At 37.4% G+C, this 22,163-nt stretch overlaps 1 protein-coding gene across 2 annotated transcripts in view; it reads left to right on the top strand.

Annotated features, from left to right (window-relative positions):
- Positions 1-22,163, top strand: part of PPME1 (protein phosphatase methylesterase 1) — an 81,510-nt gene that overhangs the window by 44,919 nt on the left and 14,428 nt on the right. For both annotated transcript variants that reach the window (XM_004051793.5, XM_019036809.4), the window contains exons 4-9: positions 5,958-6,015; positions 6,806-6,857; positions 11,865-12,019; positions 12,532-12,622; positions 17,509-17,574; positions 21,056-21,179. In XM_004051793.5, coding sequence (XP_004051841.1) covers positions 5,958-6,015; positions 6,806-6,857; positions 11,865-12,019; positions 12,532-12,622; positions 17,509-17,574; positions 21,056-21,179 — 546 coding nt within the window. The remainder of the gene's footprint in view (positions 1-5,957; positions 6,016-6,805; positions 6,858-11,864; positions 12,020-12,531; positions 12,623-17,508; positions 17,575-21,055; positions 21,180-22,163) is intronic.

Here is a 22,163-nt window from a genome sequence, read left to right on the forward strand (position 1 = left end):
TCCTAAATGACCAGTGGGCCAATGAAATTAAGATGGAAATTTTAAAATTTCTTGCAACAAATGATAATGGAAACACAACATACCAAAGCCTGTGAGATACAGTGAAAGCCATACTAAAAGGAAAGTTTATAGCTATAAGAGCCTACATCAAGAATGGAGAAAACCCTCAAATAACCAACCCAACGATGCATCCTAAAGAATTAGAAGAGCAAGAACAAACCAAACGCAAAATTAGTAGGAGACAAGAAAAATAAAGATCAGAGCAGAAATAAATGAAATCAAAACAAAAAAGTAGAAAAGATCAACAAAATAAAAAGTTGGTTTTTGAAACATGAAATTGGCAAACCTTTAGCTAGACTAAGAAAAAAGAAAGAAGACCCAAATAAATAAAATCAGATGAAAAAGGAGACATTGCACCTGATACTGAAGAAATTCAAAGGATTACTAGAGGATACTATGAGCAACTATATGCCAATAAGTTGGAAAATCTAGAAGAAATGGATGAATTTCTAGACACATACAACCTACGAAGGTTGAACCATGAAGAAATCCAAAACCTGAACAGACCAATAACAAGTAATGAAATCCAAGCTGTAATAAAAGTCTCCCAGTAAAGAAAAATGGGACCTGATGGCTTCACTGCTGAATTTTACCAAACATTTAAAAAAGAAATAACACCAGTCCTACTCAAACTATTCCGAAAAATAGAGGAGGAGGGAGTACTTCCAGACTCCTTCTACGAGGCTAGTTACCCTAATACCAAAACCAGACAGACAAAAATAAAAAAACTACAGGCCAATATCCCTGATGAACATTGATGCAGAAATTAGCAGCAAAATACTAGCAAACCAAATTCAGCAACACATTACAAAGATTATTCAGGCTGGGCACAGTGGCTCGTGCCGGTAATCCCAGCACTTTGAGAGGCTGAGGCGGGTGGATCACTTGAGGTCAGGAGTTCAAGATCAGCCTGGCCAACATGGTGAAACCCCGTCTCTTCTAAAAATACAAAAATTAGCCAGACATGGTGGTGCGCACTTCTTATTCCAGCTACTCAAGAGGCAGAGGTGGGAGGATTGCCTGAACCTGGGAAATGGAGGTTGCAGTAAGCCAGGATCATGCCGCTGCCCTCTATCCTGGGTGACACAGCAAGACTCCATCTCAAAAAAAAAAAAAAAGAAAAAAAGATTATTCATTATGATCAAGTGGGATTTATTCTAGGATGTGAGGATGGTTCAGCATATGCAAATCAATCAGTGTGATACATCATATCAACAGAATGAAGGACAAAAACCATATGATCATTTCGATTGATGCTGGAAAAGCATTTGATAAAATTCAACATCCCTTCATGATAAAAAAAAAAACTTAAAACTGAGTATAGAAGGAATGTAACACAATAAAAGCCATATACAATAGACCCACAGCTTGTATCATACTAAAAGGATGATAAATGAAAAGTTGAAAGCTTTCTTGTAAGATCTGGAAAATGGCAGGGATACTCACTTTCATCACTGTTATTCAACATATTATTGGAAGTCTTAGAGCAACCAGACGAGAAAGAAAGGGCATCCAAATTGGAAAGGAAAAAGTAAATTATCCTGTTTTGCAGATGATATGAACTTATATTTAGAAAATCCTAAAGACTCCACCAAAAAACTGTTAGAACTGATTAATAAAGTTACAGGATACAAAATTGATGTACAAAAATTAGCAGCATTCTTATATGCCAACAGCAAACAATCTGAAAAATCAAGAAAGTAACCCTATTTACAGTAGCTACAAATAAAATACCTAGGAATTAACCAAAGAAGTGAAATACAATGAAATGTATAAAACACTGATGAAAGAAATTGAAGAGGACACGAAAAAGAGAAAGATATTCCATGTTCATGGATAGGAAGAATCAACATTGTTAAAGTGTCCATAGTACCCAAAACAATCTACAGATGCAACACAATCCTATCAAAAATACCAATGATATTCTTCAAAAAAAATGGAACAATTCTGAAATTTCTATAGAACCACAGAAGACCCAGAATAGCCAAAGCTATCCTGATAGAAAAGAACAAAACTGGAGGAATAACATTACCTGACTTCAGATTATACCACAGGGTTATAACAACCAGAGCAGCATGGTACTGCTATAAAGACAGACACATAGACCAATGGAACAGAATAGAGAACCCAGAAACAAATCCATACATCTACAGTGAACTCATTTTCAACAGAGGTGCTAAGAACACATGTTGGGGCAAGGACAGTTTCTTCAATAAATCATGCTGGGAAAACTGGATATCCATATACAGAAGAATGAAACTAAACCCCTATCTCTTGCCATATACAAAAATCAATAAAAATGAATTAAAGACTCAAACTATGAAAGTACTAAAAGAAAACATTGAGAAAACTCTCCAGGACATTGGACTGTGGAAAGATTTTTTTTGAGTAATACCCAACAAGCACAGGTAACCAAAGCAAAAATGGACAAATGGGATCATGTCAAGTTAAAAGGCTTCTGCACAGCAAAGGAAACAACAAAGTGAAGAAACAACCCACAGAATGGGAGAAAATATTTGCAAACTATCCATCTGACAAGGGATTAATAACCAGAATATATAAGGAGCTCAACAACTCTATAGGAAAAAATCTAATAATCTAATTTTAAAATGGGCAAAAGATCTGAATAGATATTTCTCAAAGGAATATATTCATATGGCAGACAAGCATATGAAAAGGTGCTCAACATCACTGATCACCAGAGAAATGGAAATGAAAACTATAATGAGGTATCATCTCACCCCAGTTAAAATGGCTTTTATGCAAAAGACAGGCAATAACAAATGCTGGTGAGGATGTGGAGGAAAGGGAACCTTCATACACTGTTGGTGAGAAGGTAAATTAGTGAAACCACTATGGAGAACAGTTTGTTGATTCCTTAAAAAAAAAAAAAACTAACTAAAAATAGAACTACCGTATAATGCAGCAATCCCGCTACTATGTATATAGCCAAAGGAAAGGAAATCAGTACATCGAAGAGACACTACACTCCCATGTTTATTACAGCACTGTTTACAATAGCCAAGATTTGGAAGCAACCAGTGTCTATCAGTAGATGAATGGATAAGGAAAATGTGGTACATATACACAAAGGAGTACTATTTGGTTATAAAAAAGAATGAGATCTCTGTCATTTGCAACAACATGGATGGAACTGGAGGTCATTACGGTAAGTGAAATAAGCCAGGCACAGAAAAAATTCACATGTTCTCACTTACTTATGGGAGCTAAAAATTAAAACAATTGAACTCATGGAGATGGAGAGTAGAAGGATGGTTACCAGAGGCTGGGAAGAGGAGTGGATGGGGAGAGGGAGGTGGGAGGTGGAGGATAATTGGGGATGGTTAATGAGTACAAAAATATTTAAATAGAATGAATAAGATCTTGTATTTGATGGCACAACAGGGTGACTACAGTCAACAATAGTTTACTGTGTATTTTAAAATAGCTAAAAGGGTATAATTAGATTGTTTTCAACACGAAGAAAGGATAAATGCTTAAAGTGATGGCTATCTCATTTGCCCGATGTGATGGTTATGCATTGTTTGCCTGTATCAGAATATCTAATGTACTCCACAAATATATACCCTTACTATGTACCCACCAAATTTTTTTAAAAACAATACCACTTTTTGCTTATCAAATTGGCCAAAATTAAGTTTGAGGATATCATATATTTGTGGGGATACCTGTTTCTCCACACTTTCACCAATACCTGATAAACCTCTAAGAACCTGTTTTGTTCGCCAAAAAAAACTGTGCTAATATTTTCCCAGCCGACTTCTTAAGAAGATAATATGAGATTATCTGAGATAATCTGGTGAGATTATAAAGTGATACAGAAGCATGTTATTACTACCCAGTTCTTACTTCCAATCTTGTCTCTGTTCTCTAGTCTCGGGTTAGGATAGTGGGCCTTCATTTTGGGTATACATTAGAATCACCTGAAGAAGTCGAAAATGTGTAAATAACTTTGGCCCCTAACCCAGTTCACTTGAATCAGAATTTCTGGTGGGTTTGCCCCTGGGCGGTAGTATTTAGGTGATTGATTCTGTTATGTAGCCAGGGTTGAAAACCACCTGGAACCAGGCAGCTTGGATTTGAAAATTGGCTCTGTCACTTATTAGCTATTTAGCCTTGGGCAAGTTACTTAATCTCTCTGTAAAATGCCCTTATCTGTAAAATGCTGAAAATTATGTCTAAGTAGTAAAGAGTTGTGAGGAGAAAGTTAGGTAATTCATCTGAAGCACTTAGATTGCTGACTGGCACATAGATTTAGTAGACATTAGCTCCTACTGCTATTGTTGCAGTTATTGCTAAACACCATAATATTCTAGTGAGAAAATGGTTGGTTAAGTCTAGTTCTTAAATAGCTGCTTTCCACTCATCCATTTCAGAAGTAGCAAAGTTGTACTATTTGTGACAAGATCTGGAGTAGCTACCATAGATCTCCTCTGACTTTTTTATTATCTTTAAAGCATGTGTTAGTCTGTGAATTTACTTTGCTCATTTATTTTTTTCTAGTCTTCTTCCACCATAGTAGAATGTAGATATCATGAGAGCAGGAGTATTGCCAGTATTTTTCCCTCCTGTAACCCAATTACTCCATTGGTGCCAGATTTTTATTAGAAAGATTTGTTAAATAAATAAATGAAAATTTTGTTTTTAATATTTGTAGTGATTTTCTGACAGGCACCTATGATTGTAAATCATTGCTTTCAAGTTAAAGGTTGGAATTTCAAATATATATTTTGTTTCTGTTTTGTAAACCTGGTTCTATTCTTTTATCTAGAACAATCAAGCAAATTCATACTATCTTTTCCACTTAATTTTACTTCTAACATAGGGATTTGTTTTTGTCATTGAAGGCTTTACTGTCACTAAATAACTCCTGTAAATTAGCAAATAGCTTTCAGGAACAAACAGCAAAGTATAGTAGAATTTCATTCCATTGTTGCCTTTAAAAGGTATTCATTAGAATAATAGAAATAGAATCAGACTTGATTTTCTAGGGGATTTTAAAAATATGACTTAAGAATCTGACTTGTTTTGTGATTTACGTTGACTTTTATATTGGTAACTTACCTTGGGTCTAGTTCTGTTTTTACTCCTAATTTGTTATGTGACCCTGGGCAAATAAGTTTCTTTCTCTTGGCCTCAGTTTTCTCATTCATAAAATGTGACGGCTAGACTAGACAGTTCTCTTATTTTATTCTTAAAAGTTAAAATTTGGTGACATTTGCTAGCCCTAATTGTGATATATTATTGTCAAAGAATCCAGTTTAGTTTAGGAAGAAGATCCCCAATTATTTCAGATTTTTTTCACCCTCTAAAATTGTACCTCCCCCATGATATTATGATTTTTTTCAATAAATTTTTAATAGGTATACAAGCTGGTATGTTCTGCAGTATCTGTCTTAAGTGAATCTTTAGTAGATTCCATGACTTCTGCTACTTTCAGCAAATTTCATGATTTGATTGTCATGTTTCTGTGATGTCCTGAGCCAAGATATAAACTGACTGACCGTCCTTATCTAAGGGATTCTCTCTCCAGAGTAAGGAAAAGATATCCAAGGAATATAGATGAAAACCAGAGCTCAGAGGGTCATTGTCTAAAGGCTCTTAACTGTGTGTGTCAAGAAAGGATAGGAAGAATTAAGATTGAAAGAGGGATTTAGGTAGAGAAAGCCATATTTTGAAGTTGGGACAGAACCACAATATATAGCAAAACTAGTAGAAAATCATCATTCTTTCATTTTGCTTAAAACCAGAAAGTCTTTTGATTCTCTTGGGTCCTTTGAATTCTGATGGCAGTTCATTTTACAAAGTTATCATTGGGAATTGGGTGAAATTTGTTATCCTAGATGTGTCCTAACTACTTTTCCTTTTTCTCCTAGGCAGCGATTATTAGTAGAGTTCAGTGTAGAATTGTAGCTTTGGATCTGCGAAGTCATGGTGAGTAAAGTTCTTAATTAGCCATTAAGTGGATTATAGTCATCAAGCCCCTTTGAATAGTCGTAACTATTAGAAATTTCAACGCGGCCATAAAATAACCTGGTCTATTCCATTTGAGCTTTTTGTTGTTGTCGTTGGAGATGGAGTCTCATTCTGTCGCCCAGGCTGGGGTGCAGTGGCACAATCTCAGCTCACTGCAACCTCTGCCTCCTGGGTTCAAGCAATTCTCCTGCCTCAGTCTCCCCAGTAGCTGGGATTACAGGTATGCGCCACCATGCCCAGCTAATTTTTGTATTTTTAGTAGAGACAGGGTTTCACCATGTTGGCCAGGCTGATATCAAACTCTTGACCTCAAGTGATCCATCCACCTCAGCCTCCCAGAGTGCTAGCATTACAGGTGTGAGCCACTGCGCCCAGCTCGATTTGGGCATTTTGAAGGAAGTCCTAGCTTCTAGTCTTTACAAACGTATGTGTGTGTATATATATTAAAGTTTTATGTATAATATTTATTTTTGTATTTTATATGTGTTAAGCTAAGAAAATGTCCTTTAAAGTCAAATTCTTATGCTGATGTATAAGGAATGTGGATAAATCTTTGCTAGGCTACTGTAATTATCCTTCTTAGGATAACTGTAAAGATTTTTCTGAAGAAAATCCTTGCTAAACTCATTGTGTAAAATTGTAAAGTCCCTAATCCATTGTCCAAAGATGATATTTTTAAAAAGAGAATACTTCTGCTTTTATAATTCCTGTCTGTGGGAATTTTATTTTAAAAATATTTTCATTTTAGGTGAAACAAAAGTCAAGAATCCTGAAGATCTGTCTGCAGAAACAATGGCAAAGTAAGTAACCAAATATTTCTTATACATTGCCTGTCTCCCATCACTATTATAAATAGTACTATAACTTTATCACTTTTCCTGATGAGATTGTTGGGGAATAATTACCACAAGGAAAATTTTACTTCTGTTCTCTCTCCTCTACTTCTGGTTTCTCCTTACTATTTAATCTTGAAAGAAACCTGCATCTTTCTTGGTATGTCCAATGCAATGGTCATCATATAAAGCACATGAAAATTCTTCAAGGCACAGTTTAGTTTGTGAAGGCTTTTGAAAAATTTTCTTCTGTTGATGGAATTGCATTGAATCTGGGTACCTATCGTGGACTCACGCTTGGAAAAGTAGTTGTATGCAAGAGGCCTTGAGAGTATCTCCTTCAGGTATCCTGCGCACATTCTTCGTCTTATGTCATAGAAAGATGAGATCATGATATTAAAAAATGACAGTTATACCCTGGGCCTAAAGTAAAAAATGAATGTAACATGTACAGTGGCTCTTAAAACTGCTCACTCATCAGAATCACTTGAGAGGTTACTAGACATACAGATGACTTGACCCTACCCCAGACCTACTTCTAGCAGTGGAGTCTGGGCATTTATATTTTGGTAAAGCTCTGTGTAGGAATCTGATGGAGCCAGTTCAATGACTGTTGTTTGGGAATCACTGACCTATAGCATAAATAGGATTCTTGTAGCCACTCTGCTTTAATACATACTCTCTCAGGTATTTGGTCACTTTGGCCAAAAATATCTTGCCCTCTTTTACTTTAGCAGCTTTAATTTAAGAATAAACATTTTCCTTCAGAGCCCAAACTGATGTGGCAACAATTTTAATATTATTATTTTTTCACTGTCTACCTGGAGATAATTGTTTTATTATTATGGTAGGTGTTATTTGTGTACTTTTTATCTGCCAACTTTCATTAAAGTATAAACTAAGCATTTATTAATAATAAATCATTAACTTATTTTGTGTAATCATTTATTGAAATTAATCCTCATTATTAACTCTGTAATACAGATATACCCTTTTACAGATGAGGAAACTGGCTCATATAGGTTGAATAACTGTATGAAGTCACACAGTCAGTAGATTGAATTTATGGTCATTCAACTATAGTCCTTGGCAGAGAGAGAGAGAAAGAAATAATGTGTATAGTATGAATATCATTCCACTCAATGAACATATGCCTTAAAAACTATGAAAAGAGAGGTAAGAATCTGTTCCTCCAATTATTCCTACTGCCTTCGTTAATATGAGAGCAATATATCCTCAAACAGTCAAGGCTGTTAGTGATACCTATAGGAAGATTTGTGAATGATTTTTAAGTAAAGGGTTTCTTGACTTTTAACAAAAAAGTGAAATACATCATCTGAGTGTCCAGGCAGTCAGACAAATTGATGATGATAGCTTGGTTGACATTCTAGAGGAAATTGAAGAATTAATTGAGAAACTTAAGGAAACATGGACTAAATAATAATGTTTCAGTCTGGGGCTCATCAGGAAAGAGCTCATCAGGAAAGAGAAACCACGTAGTAATTTGAATAAGTAAAGTTGAATATAAAGAATTATTCACTATAACAGGGGATTGGAATGAGCGATTGGTAGTAAGAAGTAACAAAAACTCTTAATAATATAGGAATAGCGGATATAAGGAGCAGCCACTACTCCCTTGGGCTGAGGGAGTACACCCAGGGTTGAGATCCAGACCTTGTTGGAGAATGCACGACCATGGTTTACTGAAGGTTAGAACTTGCTGAAAATCTGCCCTTTTGGAACCTGACAGAATTCTGCCCTCTAGGGTATAGGGAAAGCTATTCGTAGGGAGGTATCTCACCAGAGGCACTTGGCTACAAAAACACTGGGTTGGGGAGGGCTAGAGTACTGGAGAAGCCACTTGTGCTGGAGGAATTGTGCAGGAATTGGCAGGAGTTGGATACTGGGGGAAGTTCTGTGTTTCTCTAGCACCCTCCATTAACATAGCTTAATATCATGCCTACTGGCAAGGGTAAAATATTTACAGGCCTCACATCTATTTTTGTAGAGTAGGCAATGAAGGATGAATTGGAGTTGAGGTAGTAAGTTGATAACTGGCACCAAAAAATTTTTTTAATGGTAAAAATCATCCACAGTAGATGAAGATGATGACCAAGAATCAAAAGGGCGAACAATTGGATTCTTGCTGAAATTATCCAAGCAGTAAAACATTTGTGTGATTTCTGAATTCAGTTACTGTGGAAAAAAAAAAAATCTCAAAATGGGCATACTTATTATCAACTGCAGAACCTAAATACTACCTAAGAAAGTATGTGAAAAAGCCAGAATTTGAGCTTGGGTCATTCTGATATTCCAATTTCTGTGATACACAGTAATGCTTCTCAGAAAATTAACCTAGCATTAAAATATGACAGAATCCCTTTAAAAAGCATCCACCAAAATTGTAATACATCCAGTTACAGTCTAGATTTGTAGGTAACCCTTGCTACTTCATCTTTATTGTATTTCTCTGGATTTTCAGGACTTATCTCAAGTAAGGTACTTGTTGACTGAATGCTCTGCTTGATTTTAATAACAATAAATTTCTCTTGGTGGTAGATGATCAAGTGATTGATCGTAACTACCTTCTACCTGGGTAAATATGCCTTTCTTAAGCTCAGACATGATGTTCAGTTGGTGTGTTTCAGACCTCTCTACCTTTGTGCATGAGGCAGATACTGCAGAACCCCTTCAATTCAGTTAATGTGTATTTTAAGGAGACTTGGACTTAGATAATCGTCCATAGCATCCTTTTATTTTACTCATTATTTATCTGTTACCAACCGAAAGTTTCTTGGAATTGTTCAAGAATTATTCTGGAAATTACATGTTGATATTTAATATAAACATGTTTTAAACTTTAGTCTTTTCTTTAAAAAAAAAAGTTTGCCCCCAAAATTATATCCAATATTGTTTTAGATTAATTAATTGAGCATATAATTTTTTCTGGTCTGTTATTTTAATATGCAGAATTAGCTTTGGAATACTACCTGTTTTATTTTTTAGAAACTGTATGTATAATTTCCTCTGTGTTACTACTCTAAAGACCACATATTATCGAATCTTTGTTCCTGATATTTTCCAGTGGCCTCTGAGCAAAGGCATCATGGTTTTGACTTCATGAAGTTACTCTGAATTCACACTACCCTATGCCAAGGGGAGATGGCTTTACCATTTATGCCTGAGGTTGCAATTTTTTGAATTTTTGCAATCAGAACTTGGTGATGACCTTGGGCAGTAGGATATAAATAACTCCCACATGCTTAGTGTTCCAGTAGTGGAACACTAGGCATAAATTGGTTAACCCGTTGAAACATTGAAAATATGTTTCAGTGAGGTAGCAAGAATCTGCAGCTCTTTTTACTTGGTAGAAATGCAATAATATTTTTATAGACCCAGTGAGAAAATGCAATAATATTTTTATAGACCCAGTGAGATTAATTGATTAATACAGAACCTTCTAGACAGGGCTGCTGAAGGATTACGTTAGGTGATGTTATAAGAAAGTTTAGAGCACAACTGAAAAAGAAGCACTGAATAAGTATTAGTTCTCTTTTCTTTCCTTCATATCATTTTGTCTCCCAGAGAGAATTTTGTGTTACTATAGAAGCAGCACTGGTGTCAAAGAAGCTTGGACTTTTCGTCTTAACTATTTGTTATCGCTTTGGATGACTGCCTGAACTGCTTCACTTTCTGTCTTAATCTTAAATTTAAGTCTGAACGAATATTAAACTATTTGTTTTCACTTACAAAGTTTGGTGGCCTCCCTATCTCCCATTCAGATTGTCTACAATTGCCGAGGCTACCCTATTCACTCCTGCAGTTGTTGTATGAGATTTTAAAAATCAGTTCCTACAGAACTAATAACATTTGCCTTTGCCATTATAAATACTGTAGAGACTATATATGAAAGTCTGTGTTCCTACATTGACACTTGCTATATTTGGTTAGCACTGTGTGAGTGCTTAAAGTATGCAGTGACACTCAACAAGACAAAACTTTCTTTTGAAGTTGAACCAGCCACTCCCAAAAGAAGGGGGTAGAACTAGCCTAAAAATATATATATATAATAAGGCAGTAGAGCCAGTGGGTCTCCAGAAACACACCTTACTGTTCTTACCCACCTATTGCTATAGCAAGGAAGGCCTACATGCAATTAAAAACCAAACTTCATACTTCAGTTCTAATTTTCAAAGCTTTAAAATTAGACTTTGTTAAACAGGTCCATTAATAATTGAAGATTAGAACCAAAGCCAATAAAATGAGCTCTGAACACCTTTCTAGTTTCTCAGAGCACTGTTCTGATGATGAACATTTATGTTCATCCTTCAAACAAATGAGAAATTGTAAATAATAATTAACATTTGTGAAGCATTTTACTCTTTCGAGGTGTTTTCTTGTTCACTTCTCAGTTAATCCTCAGAGCAATCCAGAGCAGTCAGTGATATTTTTATCTTTTTTTATAGATGTCGAAACTCAGTTTCTGAGAGATTAAGTAACTAATCCAGGATCACATAGTGAAAAATAAACTGAGGCTAGGGCTCATCTTGTGATTCTGAGGTTTACTACATTATAATGCTTAATAAATTTTTTTTCTTGTTTTATAGATGGGAAAATTGAAACAGAGCAGTTAAATGATTTTTCCAGTTTCAATCTTAGGTTCAAAATAAAGGTATATGTTTATGTAATTGTACTACATATGTGGAACAGTGAAAGTGTGATGTAAAGGAAAATTCAGTAATTTGGGTTCTTAGTCCTTTACCTGCCATTTATCAGGAGAGCTAGGTGTGTGGCTACACATATTGATGCTGGGGACATGTTAGAAGGTTTACATAAGTATGTTTGTAAGATGGCCCAATAGACTTTTACAGTTTCCCAGCACTGTTACACACCAAAGAAAGGAACTGGGAAAGAAAACCATTTTTACAGTGTTGTCAGAAAGCATTCTTAGATCTTTTTCTCTTCTCTTTGCAGAGACGTTGGGAATGTGGTTGAAGCCATGTATGGGGACCTTCCTCCTCCAATTATGCTGATTGGACATAGCATGGGTGGTGCTATTGCAGTCCACACAGCATCATCCAACCTGGTACCAAGCCTCTTGGGTCTGTGCATGATTGATGTTGTAGAAGGTGAGTTTTCTTAGCACTGACCAAATCAGGATTTCACTTATAAGAGACATCCTTGGTAGATTATTACCTTGTCTTAGTTTATTGTTGATTTCATTCATCTTGAAATATGTCCCTCTGTCTTTATATCTTTTTTAAGTTTATACAAGATAACCATTTTTCCATGTCATCAAAAACTCTTCATTAACATCTTTTTATGGCTGTATAATATTTTAATCCTATGTATGTCCCATAATTGTATTTAATCATATAAAAAGAAGCTGCCATGTCTTTTCTGACCCAGCTTCAGAAGTCACACTGCTGCTTGTGAATACAAGTCATCCTCTTCAGTGTGAGGGCATGACATAAAGAAGTGAATACCCCAGAGGCAAAAATTATTGAGGGCCATGTTTATTTCTCTGCAAGCATCACTAAATTCTGCTGTCATCAAGAGCAGATATATAGTAGTTGACTCAGTAAGTGTAAATGCTCAGAATAAGTTAAATATGTGGTTACAGTTTTTGTTTAACATCCAGGTACAGCTATGGATGCACTTAATAGCATGCAGAATTTCTTACGGGGTCGTCCTAAAACCTTCAAGTCTCTGGAGAATGCTATTGAATGGAGGTAACCAACAAATCTTTGTCGCCTTTATTTAATTAATTTGTTTGTTTGCTTGCTTATTTATTTATTTAGGAGACAAGGCCTCACTCTGTCACCCAGGCTGGAGTGCAGTGGCATGATCCTAGCTCACTGCAACCTTGAACTCCTAGGTTCAAGCAATCCTCCCACCTCAGCCTCCCAAGTTGCTAAGACTGCAGGTACACACCACCAAGCCTGGCTAATTTTTAAATTTTTTGTAGAAACGAGGTCTTGTTATGTTGCCCAGGCTGGCTTCAAGTAATCCTCCTCCTTTAGCCTGGCCTCAAGTAATCAAGTAATCAAATTCCTGGCCTCAAGTAATCCTCCCACTTTAGCCTCCCAAAGTGTTGGGGTTGTGGCGTGAGCCACAGTGCCCAGCCACTGTTGCCTTTATTCTAAATGTTAGATTGTAGCTTTTCTTCTTTTTTAGGTCAGGCACCAAGTTCAAGGAATAGAATTTCAGTTGCCACGCCTTATTGTAATAGCATATGAGGAAACATTATATAAACAGCAGAATTTTTTGAATATTTAAAAATATTTTAGGTTTGGCTCAGTTGTCTGAAACCCATTGTTTTCCCAATACACTATAGTACCTCCTGGAATCTTAGTAATTATTGATCATCTGCTGTCTAGCTGTTTCTGCCTCTGAGGTAAGAGGTTAGACTAGGTGGTTTCTAAGGCATCATCCACCTCTGATGCTTCATGGTTTTAGATTTACTTTCTGTGTTTCAGATAAAATGGTGGAGAAATGGAAGATGGCTATAGGTTCCATTCCCTCAAATTTATTTGGATTTTGGGTAAATAAACTCAATGGGTAAATAGTTTTTATAAGAATCAGTGACAGAATTCCATTTAAGCAAAGGAATGAATTTATTCATTAATTCAGGTAATCATTTGATAAAATATTTATTAAACACTTATTTTGTCCTAATGAGTGAAGATTCAGAGATGAATAAAACACTGTCCCTTCCCACAAGGAGATCAGTCTTTGGATAAATGTCTTCATCATCCTATCTTCCTTCCTATTCTTCTAACTCCATCTCCAGTCTCTTCTTCAGAACATTTTCTCTTAAGTTCTCCAAACCACCCAGATGACTCTTTCAGCAAAATTACAAGAGACCTTTAAGTCTCTATTATATTGCACTGTATACCCTTAAGTTTTCCAATCCTCCCTTGAGGGATATGGCTCAAATTGTTAATTTTCATTAATGTCTGTCTTAATGCCCTTCCTGCATCATAAGGGAAGAAGCTATTCTGTATTTCTTTTCTACTTTCATATAGCGTATGGCATACTGCCCTAGCAGACAGAATATATCTGTTAACTGAATCAGATATCAAGTGGAAATTTAGGACTTGGTAAATATATCCTAGGCGTTTTCCTAGGACAAATGGTCTTATGCAAGAATATGGCTTGTCAGAATGATGTTTGTGTTGGTGAAGTTGTTTCTACCACTTCCTGTTCACTACTGTGATGCAGGATTCCTGCTCTCACAGAAATATCAAAGATCTATCTTGGGCAGATAGCATCAAGAATGTAGCTGCTGCCAGCTTGGCTTGTATCTCAGGTACCCTGCCTGCTTCCGCAGTAACAACAAGTGAGAAAGTTATTCTAGACTTGGCTCAGTTGTCTAAAGCCCATCCAACTTTTATCCAAACTTTTTTTTTTTTTGAGACAGGGTGTCACTCTGTTGCCCAGGCTGTGGAGTCCAGTGGCGTGATTACAGCTCTCACCGCAGCCTTGACCTTCTGGGCTCAAGCGATCCTCCTGCCTCAGCCACCCAAGTAGCTGGGACTACAGCTGTGCACCACGATGCCCAGCTAAGTTTTGTTATTTGATTTTTTTTTTTTTTTTTTTTTTGTAGAGACAGGGTTTTATCATGTTGGCTCGACTGGTTTTGAACTCCTGAGCTCAAGCAGTCTGCATGCCCGCCTCGGCCTCTCAGAGTTATGGGATAAATGGGTATGAGCCACTACGCCTGGCCCTTTTTCCAAACTCTAAAAATTTATTCAGTAAATTTTTTTTTCTAGTGCCTAAGATGTGTCAGTACCTGATCTAAGAACTGGGGGATGAATCAGGCTCAGTTCCTATCATCAAAAAACTGGGGATGCAAACAAGGAAACGCATAAACATAACACAATGAAGGAAGCCAGGGGATATACCTAATGCAGCCTGGGTATCATGGTAGGCCTTCTCTTAAAGTAGTCTTGTTTCTTTTGCCAGATACAGGATAGAATAAGGGTTCTGTTTGTTAAATGTTAAGATGTTCTGGGTTTCATGAGAGTCATTGATCTTTCTGAACCTGAAAATTATTATACTATGAGGTATTTGGTAATTTTGTTTTTTATTCTGCTGGATATCTGAATCAAGTTTATGACTGATGGCCATTTTGGCTATTCTAGATTTTTTTTTATGTTGAAATATAAGGCCAATGATTTACTGCTTTTGCTCTCATAGGTTTCCTAATGAGAGGCAGCAGGGGTATAGTCATTAAGAACCTGGGCTTTAGGCCAGGTGTGGTGGTTCACACCCGTAATACCAGTGCTTTGGGAGGCTGAGATAGGAATATCACTTGAGGCCAGGAGTTTGAGACCAGCCTGGGCAACATAGCGAGACCCTGTCTCTACAAAAAATATATATATTTTTTAATTAGCTGGGTGTGGTGGCATGTGCCTGTAGTCCCAGCTACTCAGGAGGCTGAGGTGGGAGGATCATTTGAGCCCAGAAGTTCAAGGTTATAGTGAGCTATGATCATGCCACTGCACTTCAGCCTGAACAACAGAGTGAGACCTTGTCTCGAAACAAAACAAAAAAGTTAGGGGAAACCTGGGCTTTGAGGTCAGACAGATACAAATTTGCGTCTTGGTTACACCACTCTGGCTGTTCTGAGGAAAATCGAACAGAAGTGGGAAATGAGGTGTGAAGTTGGTTAGGAGACTGTTATAGTAAAGGAGAGTAATAATGGTAAACATAGACTAGGATGGCAACAGAAGAAGAGAGTCATTTTTTAATGTATTTTTGAGGTAGAGCTGACAGGACTGGTTTATGGATTGGATGTTGGGAGAGAGACGGGGAAGGGCAGGAAGGGACTTAAGGATGACTTCTAGGTTTTTAGCCCAAGCAATTGGGTGAATGGTAGAAACAGAAAGAAGTAGATATGGGAGCAAATAAGGGGCAGTGAATCAGTTTTGTTTGGATAAACTCAAATGCTTATTACATATGTAAGTAGAAATGTTAAGTAGGCAGTTGTATATACTAGTTAGAAGAGGCTGAACTAGAGATAAATTGGAGAATCATCATCACATAGTTAATATTTAAAAGTGAAAGATTGAATGTAAAGACCTAGGAACTTGATATTGATAGGAAAAAGATCCAAGACTGAGTCTTGGGATATTCCACAATATTTAGAGCTTGGGAAGAAGAGGAAGATTCAACAAAGAAACTGAAAAGGCACAGTTGATGAGGTAAAAGGAAAACCAGGTGAGTATATTAAGTGTTTGTAGAAGGAGGGAGAGAATAACTGTGTCAGATGCTGCAGAGAGATCAAGTAAGATGAGGACCAAGAAATGACCATTGGAATTGGCATGATAGAGGTGACCTTGACAAAATAAATATTTGAAAATAAATGGGATATAAAAATCATATATAAGTTGGGGAAAGGATGAGAGGTGACAAAGTAGAGAAAGCAAGATAAGTCTTTTGAGGAGCTTTGCTGTATGGGAGAGCAGAGAAATGGAGTAATAGGTAGTAGTGAATGTGGCATTGGGAATGTTTTTAAAGGCTGGATAATGGAGTATGCTTGTGACATCCACGAGAGAAAAAAAGTGACACAGAAGAGAGACAGGATAACTGAAAGAAAGAGTATGTTTTCAGAAGCAAGAGGGGATGGGAACTAGTGCCCAAGGTTGGCCTTGATAGGAATAGATATTTCATGTATTAAACAGGCATCAAGGCAGAGTATATTATTACAAGTATTGGTGAATTTGTGGATTCATTTGGTGGTTAAAAGATGAGGTAATAGTTCTGATTGCCTCAGTTTACCATTAAAGTAAGAAATCATGTCATTATCTGAGGAGGGGGGCTTTAAAATTTTGAATGATTTTTTAAACTAAGAAATGAGATTTAAAGAAGTGCTTTCTCCTGGTGGCTTGCTTCAGGCAGTGTTTCCAGTTCACCCTGGGAATGCAGTCATTTTGCTTTGCCTTAGTTGTACTTAGGTGGACAAATGTGAGAAGACTAATTTATTCAGATAGCCTAAGCCCTGTAGCACGGCACACAAGGCCCTGGAGAAGCTGGCGCCTGCCTTCCAATCCTATTCTGTCACGCTCCCCTTTTATCTCCTCCCTGCTTCTCCTTGCACCCAGTCCTCTAAAATCATTATCCTGCCGACTTTCACATCACAGCACCTTTGTACATAATGTGCCCTCTGCCTAGAATGCTCTAACGAACCTCTTTTATTTTCTGGTTAAACTTGTTATCTATACTCCTCAGTTTAGCTGTGACCTCTGGGGAGCTTTCTCTGACCTCCTCATTCATGATCAAGTGCTTTCTTTGAACCTTGCCTCATTATATTAACATTATATGTGTCTTTTTCTCCCTACCGAATTATGTGCTTTTTGAATATAGGCCTGGCACCTAGTATCCTCTGATAAATATCTGCAGAACTGAAATGGCTATGATGTTTTTACTTAATTTTTACTTATAAAACCATGTAGCCAGGTGAGTAATAGTGGCAATCTCTATAGTAAGAAACACTGGTGATCACTACTTTTTATTAGGTCTCACATAATCTGTAGAATTATTTATTTGATTCCAATGATGTGATACAACAGATACTGAATAACCTTCTCTCTTCCTTTCTTTTCTTTCCCAGTGTGAAGAGTGGCCAGATTCGAAATCTGGAGTCTGCCCGTGTCTCAATGGTTGGCCAAGTAAAACAGTAGGTCTTACTCTTCCCCCTTGGTCTGGTTAGAGGTGGAAACATGGTGAGGGAATTACAGATTGCTTCTTTTGTCTTACACCAATTCTACCATTCCGGTAAATGCCTTTATTATTTTAAATAATTTTACAGGTGAGTTCAGTTGGGACAGACCTAGATTTTCTTTTGCCTTCCTTCCTTTCTCTCCTTCCTTTCCTTCCCTTTCTTTTTTTTTCCTCCTCATTTAATACTGGATTACCTTAGCAAAACTCTACGTGTTAAAAAGCAAATCCCAGAGCATAGACATTACAAATTATGTTAACCTTAGTGATAGCAGTTGAGTTTCATTCTAGTAACAGTCTCCTTCTAAGCCAAACCTGGCTGTGAGGGAATTATAATAAAAAAGCTCTGGCATAGCCTGAGTGAAAGCCAGATTCTAAGAGTGAGCTAAGATTATTTAGCCCAATTGATCTTTCCTGATAGAATTACATGGCATTCTGGGTATTGCTGTATAGTCACAAAATAAACTTTAGATGAATTGAGAAAATGTTGCCCAACAGAACAGACAGAAATTAGATGAAAATGATAATGGCATTGAGTGCTTACTATTTGCCAGGCACTGTGCAAGGTATTTTATATGCACTGTCTCATTTTGAAAACCTTATATTATGGAAAAATTTTGCACATATAAAAGAAGAGTGATACAGTGGATGGACCCCAGTGTTCCCATTGTCCATTTTCAATGGTTATTAACCCATAACCATGTCTCATTTGTTTCATCTGTGCCCCTATGTATTTCCCCTAGTCACAAAATATTTTGAAGCAAATTCCAAACAAATATAATTTCCTCTGCAAGATTTTCATATGATCTAAAAATAAGGGCTCTTTAAACATCATCACGATGACATTATTACACCTAAAAAAATTGGCAGTTCTTTAATATCATCAAATATCTAATCAATATTTACATTTCTGATTGTCTCATAAATAATTTTTTACAATTAAAGTCAAAATCAAAATAAGTAGATAGCAATTGGTTGATCCACCTCTCATGCATCTTTTAATCCAAGGTTCCACTTCTGTCTCCCTCTTTTTTTTGATTCCTTGCAATTTATTTCTTGAGGAAACCTTGTTTGCTCCATAGAATTTCCCATGATCTGGATTTGCTGATTGAATTCTCAGGCCATAATTTAACATATTCCTTTGTTCCTTATATTCTGTGTAAATAGTTAAATCTAGAAGCTTCATCGGGTTCAGGTGTTTTGTTTGCAAGAATACTTGATAGGTGATGTTGCGTACTGCCATCAGGAAGTACATAATGTCTGGTTGTCTTTTTTTTTTTTTTTTTTTTTGAGACAGAGTCTCACTCTGTCGCCCAGGCTGGAGTGCAGTGGCGCGATCTCAGCTCACTGCAACCTCTGCCTCCCAGGTTCAAGCAATTCTCCTGCCTCAGCCTCCTGAGTAGCTGGGACTGCAGGCATGTGCCACCATGCCCGGCTAATTTTTTATATTTTTAGTAGAGATGGGGTTTCGCTGTGTTAGCCAGGATGCTATCTCCTGACCTCATGATCCGCCCACCTCGGCCTCTCAAAGTGCTGGGATTACAGACGTGAGCCACCATGGCCAGCCGATTGTCTCTTTTTTTTTAATGTCAGGAGCCGTTGATGTTTATTACCTAGATTCATTAATTCATTTGCACTATCTCATTTAATCCCTACAATACCTCTTTAAGATAAGTATTGCTTTATAGATGAGGAAATAGAAGTTCAGAGAGGTAGTTTCCCAAGATCACATAGCTAGTGGATGACATAGCTGAGATTCAAACTCCTGTGTATTTGACTTCAAGGCCTATCTTATGGTTTTATGCCTAAAAGGGCAATTTCAGTAGAAATATCAGGCAGTCAAAATGCAAGACTTTGAATAAGCTGTGAGACTGCCCACTTTTCAATTCCTAAATATTTTGAGACCTCAAATTTGTCTAATCAGTAGTAAAGCATTTTACATGGCATATATGCAGATAGTTGAGTGATTTTAAAATTTTATTTCCAGTGATGTTTTCTCTTAATAAGTAAACCTATGTGTAGGAGAGTGTGTATGTGCACGTGTGTTAACTGTCACATAGATAGCTGGAACTTTCCTGCCCCTTATAATCCAGGTGAAATTGCCTTGAACCTCCTAATCCACAGGCTATAGAAATTCAAAGCGTATGTTTCTTTGTTACACTGTTTTTTTTTTTTTATCACATCTATACTGTATACTACATGTGAAACTTGGCACCTCAAGTTTCATATAAAACACCTACTTAACAAAACATTTGTGAACTTACACTTCACTGAAGGTTTGGCAGAGAAGACAGAAAGGGAGAAGTTATCATTCTTAAAAATCTACCGCTGACTTTTGAATTTATCCCAGTCTCTTTTTATCTTGCTTGTTCTCCTTTTCCTTCTCTGTCTTTGTCAAGGGCAAAATAACAGATTGTTCTCTATTATACAGAGCAAACCTTGGCACTAGCTGTTGCCCAGGCCCTTGGGATTTTTTTACCTTCAGAGCTTGTCAATGTGTTTTTTCCATCAAGTTCTCTCTAAAGGAAGTATGGTACCAGCTGTTGATATAATAATAATTTTTCTACCAAAGAATATAATAAAAAGAGATGCAATTTTTTTTTTTTTTTTTTTTGAGATGGAGTCCCGCCCTGTTGCCAGGCTGGAGTGCAGTGGCACAATCCCGGCTCACTGCAACCTCTGCCTCCTGGGTTCAAGCGATTCTCCTGCCTCAGCCTCCCGAGTAGCTGGGATTACAGGTGTGCGCCACTATGCCCAGCTAATTTTTGTACCTTTAATAGAGATGGGGTTTCATCATGTTGGCCAGGATGGTCTTGATCCCTTGACCTTGTGATCCGCCCGCCTCGGCCTCCCAAAGTGCTGGGATTACAGGCGTGAGCCACCGCGCCCGGCCAAAAAGAGATGCAATTTTTAAGAGAAAAACAACAATGATAATTGGTTGGTTCAGATGGTTTCTGTCAGCTAATTAAAAAGTGAGGCCTTTTATCATTCTGTTTGAGCCTTGTTCTACTGTAAGCAGGGTTCAGCAGAAAAGCACCATGTTTTGGAGTTAGTTGAGCCTGGATTTGCATCCCAGCCTTAACCACTTACTTATGAGTTAGGTGATGCTGGACAATTTTCTTAACTCTTCAGGGCTACTTCATAGGATTGTTATGAAGATTATATAAGATTATGCCAATAAAACTCATGCCTGAGGAAGTGGTTGCTCCCTTTCTATGGGTCAGTATTGGTGCAAGAACTGGAAACCAACCCTTGGAGAATAGTTATACATTGGCCATGATTTTCCACAGCCCTGGAAATGCACAACTCTATCCTCCTACCAGGATGATTGTTAAGTTTTAGCTAACATTTGATTATAAAAGGCCGTAAGTATGAGTATCTCTGAGATAATTTGTGTATTGGAAAGAGGTGTGTAATAGCACTTTTTTAAAAAAACCTAGGTGTGAAGGAATTACAAGTCCAGAAGGCTCAAAATCTATAGTGGAAGGAATCATAGAGGAAGAAGAAGAAGATGAGGAAGGAAGTGAGTCTATAAGCAAGAGGAAAAAGGAAGATGACATGGAGGTGGGTAAAAACATTCATTCTTGAAAAGATGCGGTATGGAATGGTTCAAACTGTGTGTGGGTGGGAAGGGGTGATAACATTGTTCTTTTTGTTTGCCATTAGATATTTTAGGGAGCAAAGACACTATCATAAGAGATACTTAGCTTAACTATAAGATGTAAAGCACTGTTGATAGCTCTGACCAATTGGAACATAAAACTTACGCTATATACCCTCCCCTAAAACAGACTGCTTTCTCACCTGTTCTTCTGTTCCTGTGTTTCCTCCCATGAGAAAAATTCCATTTCCTACCAGTCTACTCTAAGCTCATCCAGATCTTTTTTTTTTTTTTTTGAGACAGAGTCTTGCTCAGTCACCCAGGCTGGAGTGCAATGGCGCGATCTCGGCTCACTGCAAGCTCCGCCTCCTGGGTTCACGCCATTCTCCTGCCTCAGCCTCCCATGTAGCTGGGACTACAGGTGCCCGCCACCACACCCAGCTAATTTTTTTTGTTATTTTTAGTAGAGACGGGGTTTCACCGGGTTAGCCAGGATGGTCTCAATCTCCTGACCTCGTGATCCACCCACCTTGGCCTCCCAAAGTGCTGGGATTACAGGCGTGAGCCACCACGCCTGGCCTAAGCTCATGCAGATCTTACCCTGTCCATCTGTCTTTCAAAGTTTTTCTCCTTGAGGAAGCTCTTTAATTTTCTTTCCGTGTTTTTTTTTTTTCGTTTGAGACTGGGTTTTGCTATGTTGCCCAGGCTGAATTCCTTGGCTCACGTGATCATCCCACCTCAGCCTCCCCAGTAGCTGTAGCTGGGACTACAGGTGCGTGCCACCACACCCAACTTCCTTGGGGAAGCTTTCTGACCTCAATTAGTATCACTGTCTTTCCAACACAGCACTGAAAGTCTGTATGACACACCTTAGCACTTTTTTTTTGAAGTTGTACGTATTAAGTCATAGAACTGATTTTATAAGTCACACTCAGAAATACTATGGT

Source organism: Gorilla gorilla, chromosome 9 (genome assembly GCF_029281585.2).
Source record: "Gorilla gorilla gorilla isolate KB3781 chromosome 9, NHGRI_mGorGor1-v2.1_pri, whole genome shotgun sequence".
Taxonomy (NCBI): Eukaryota; Metazoa; Chordata; class Mammalia; order Primates; family Hominidae; genus Gorilla; species Gorilla gorilla.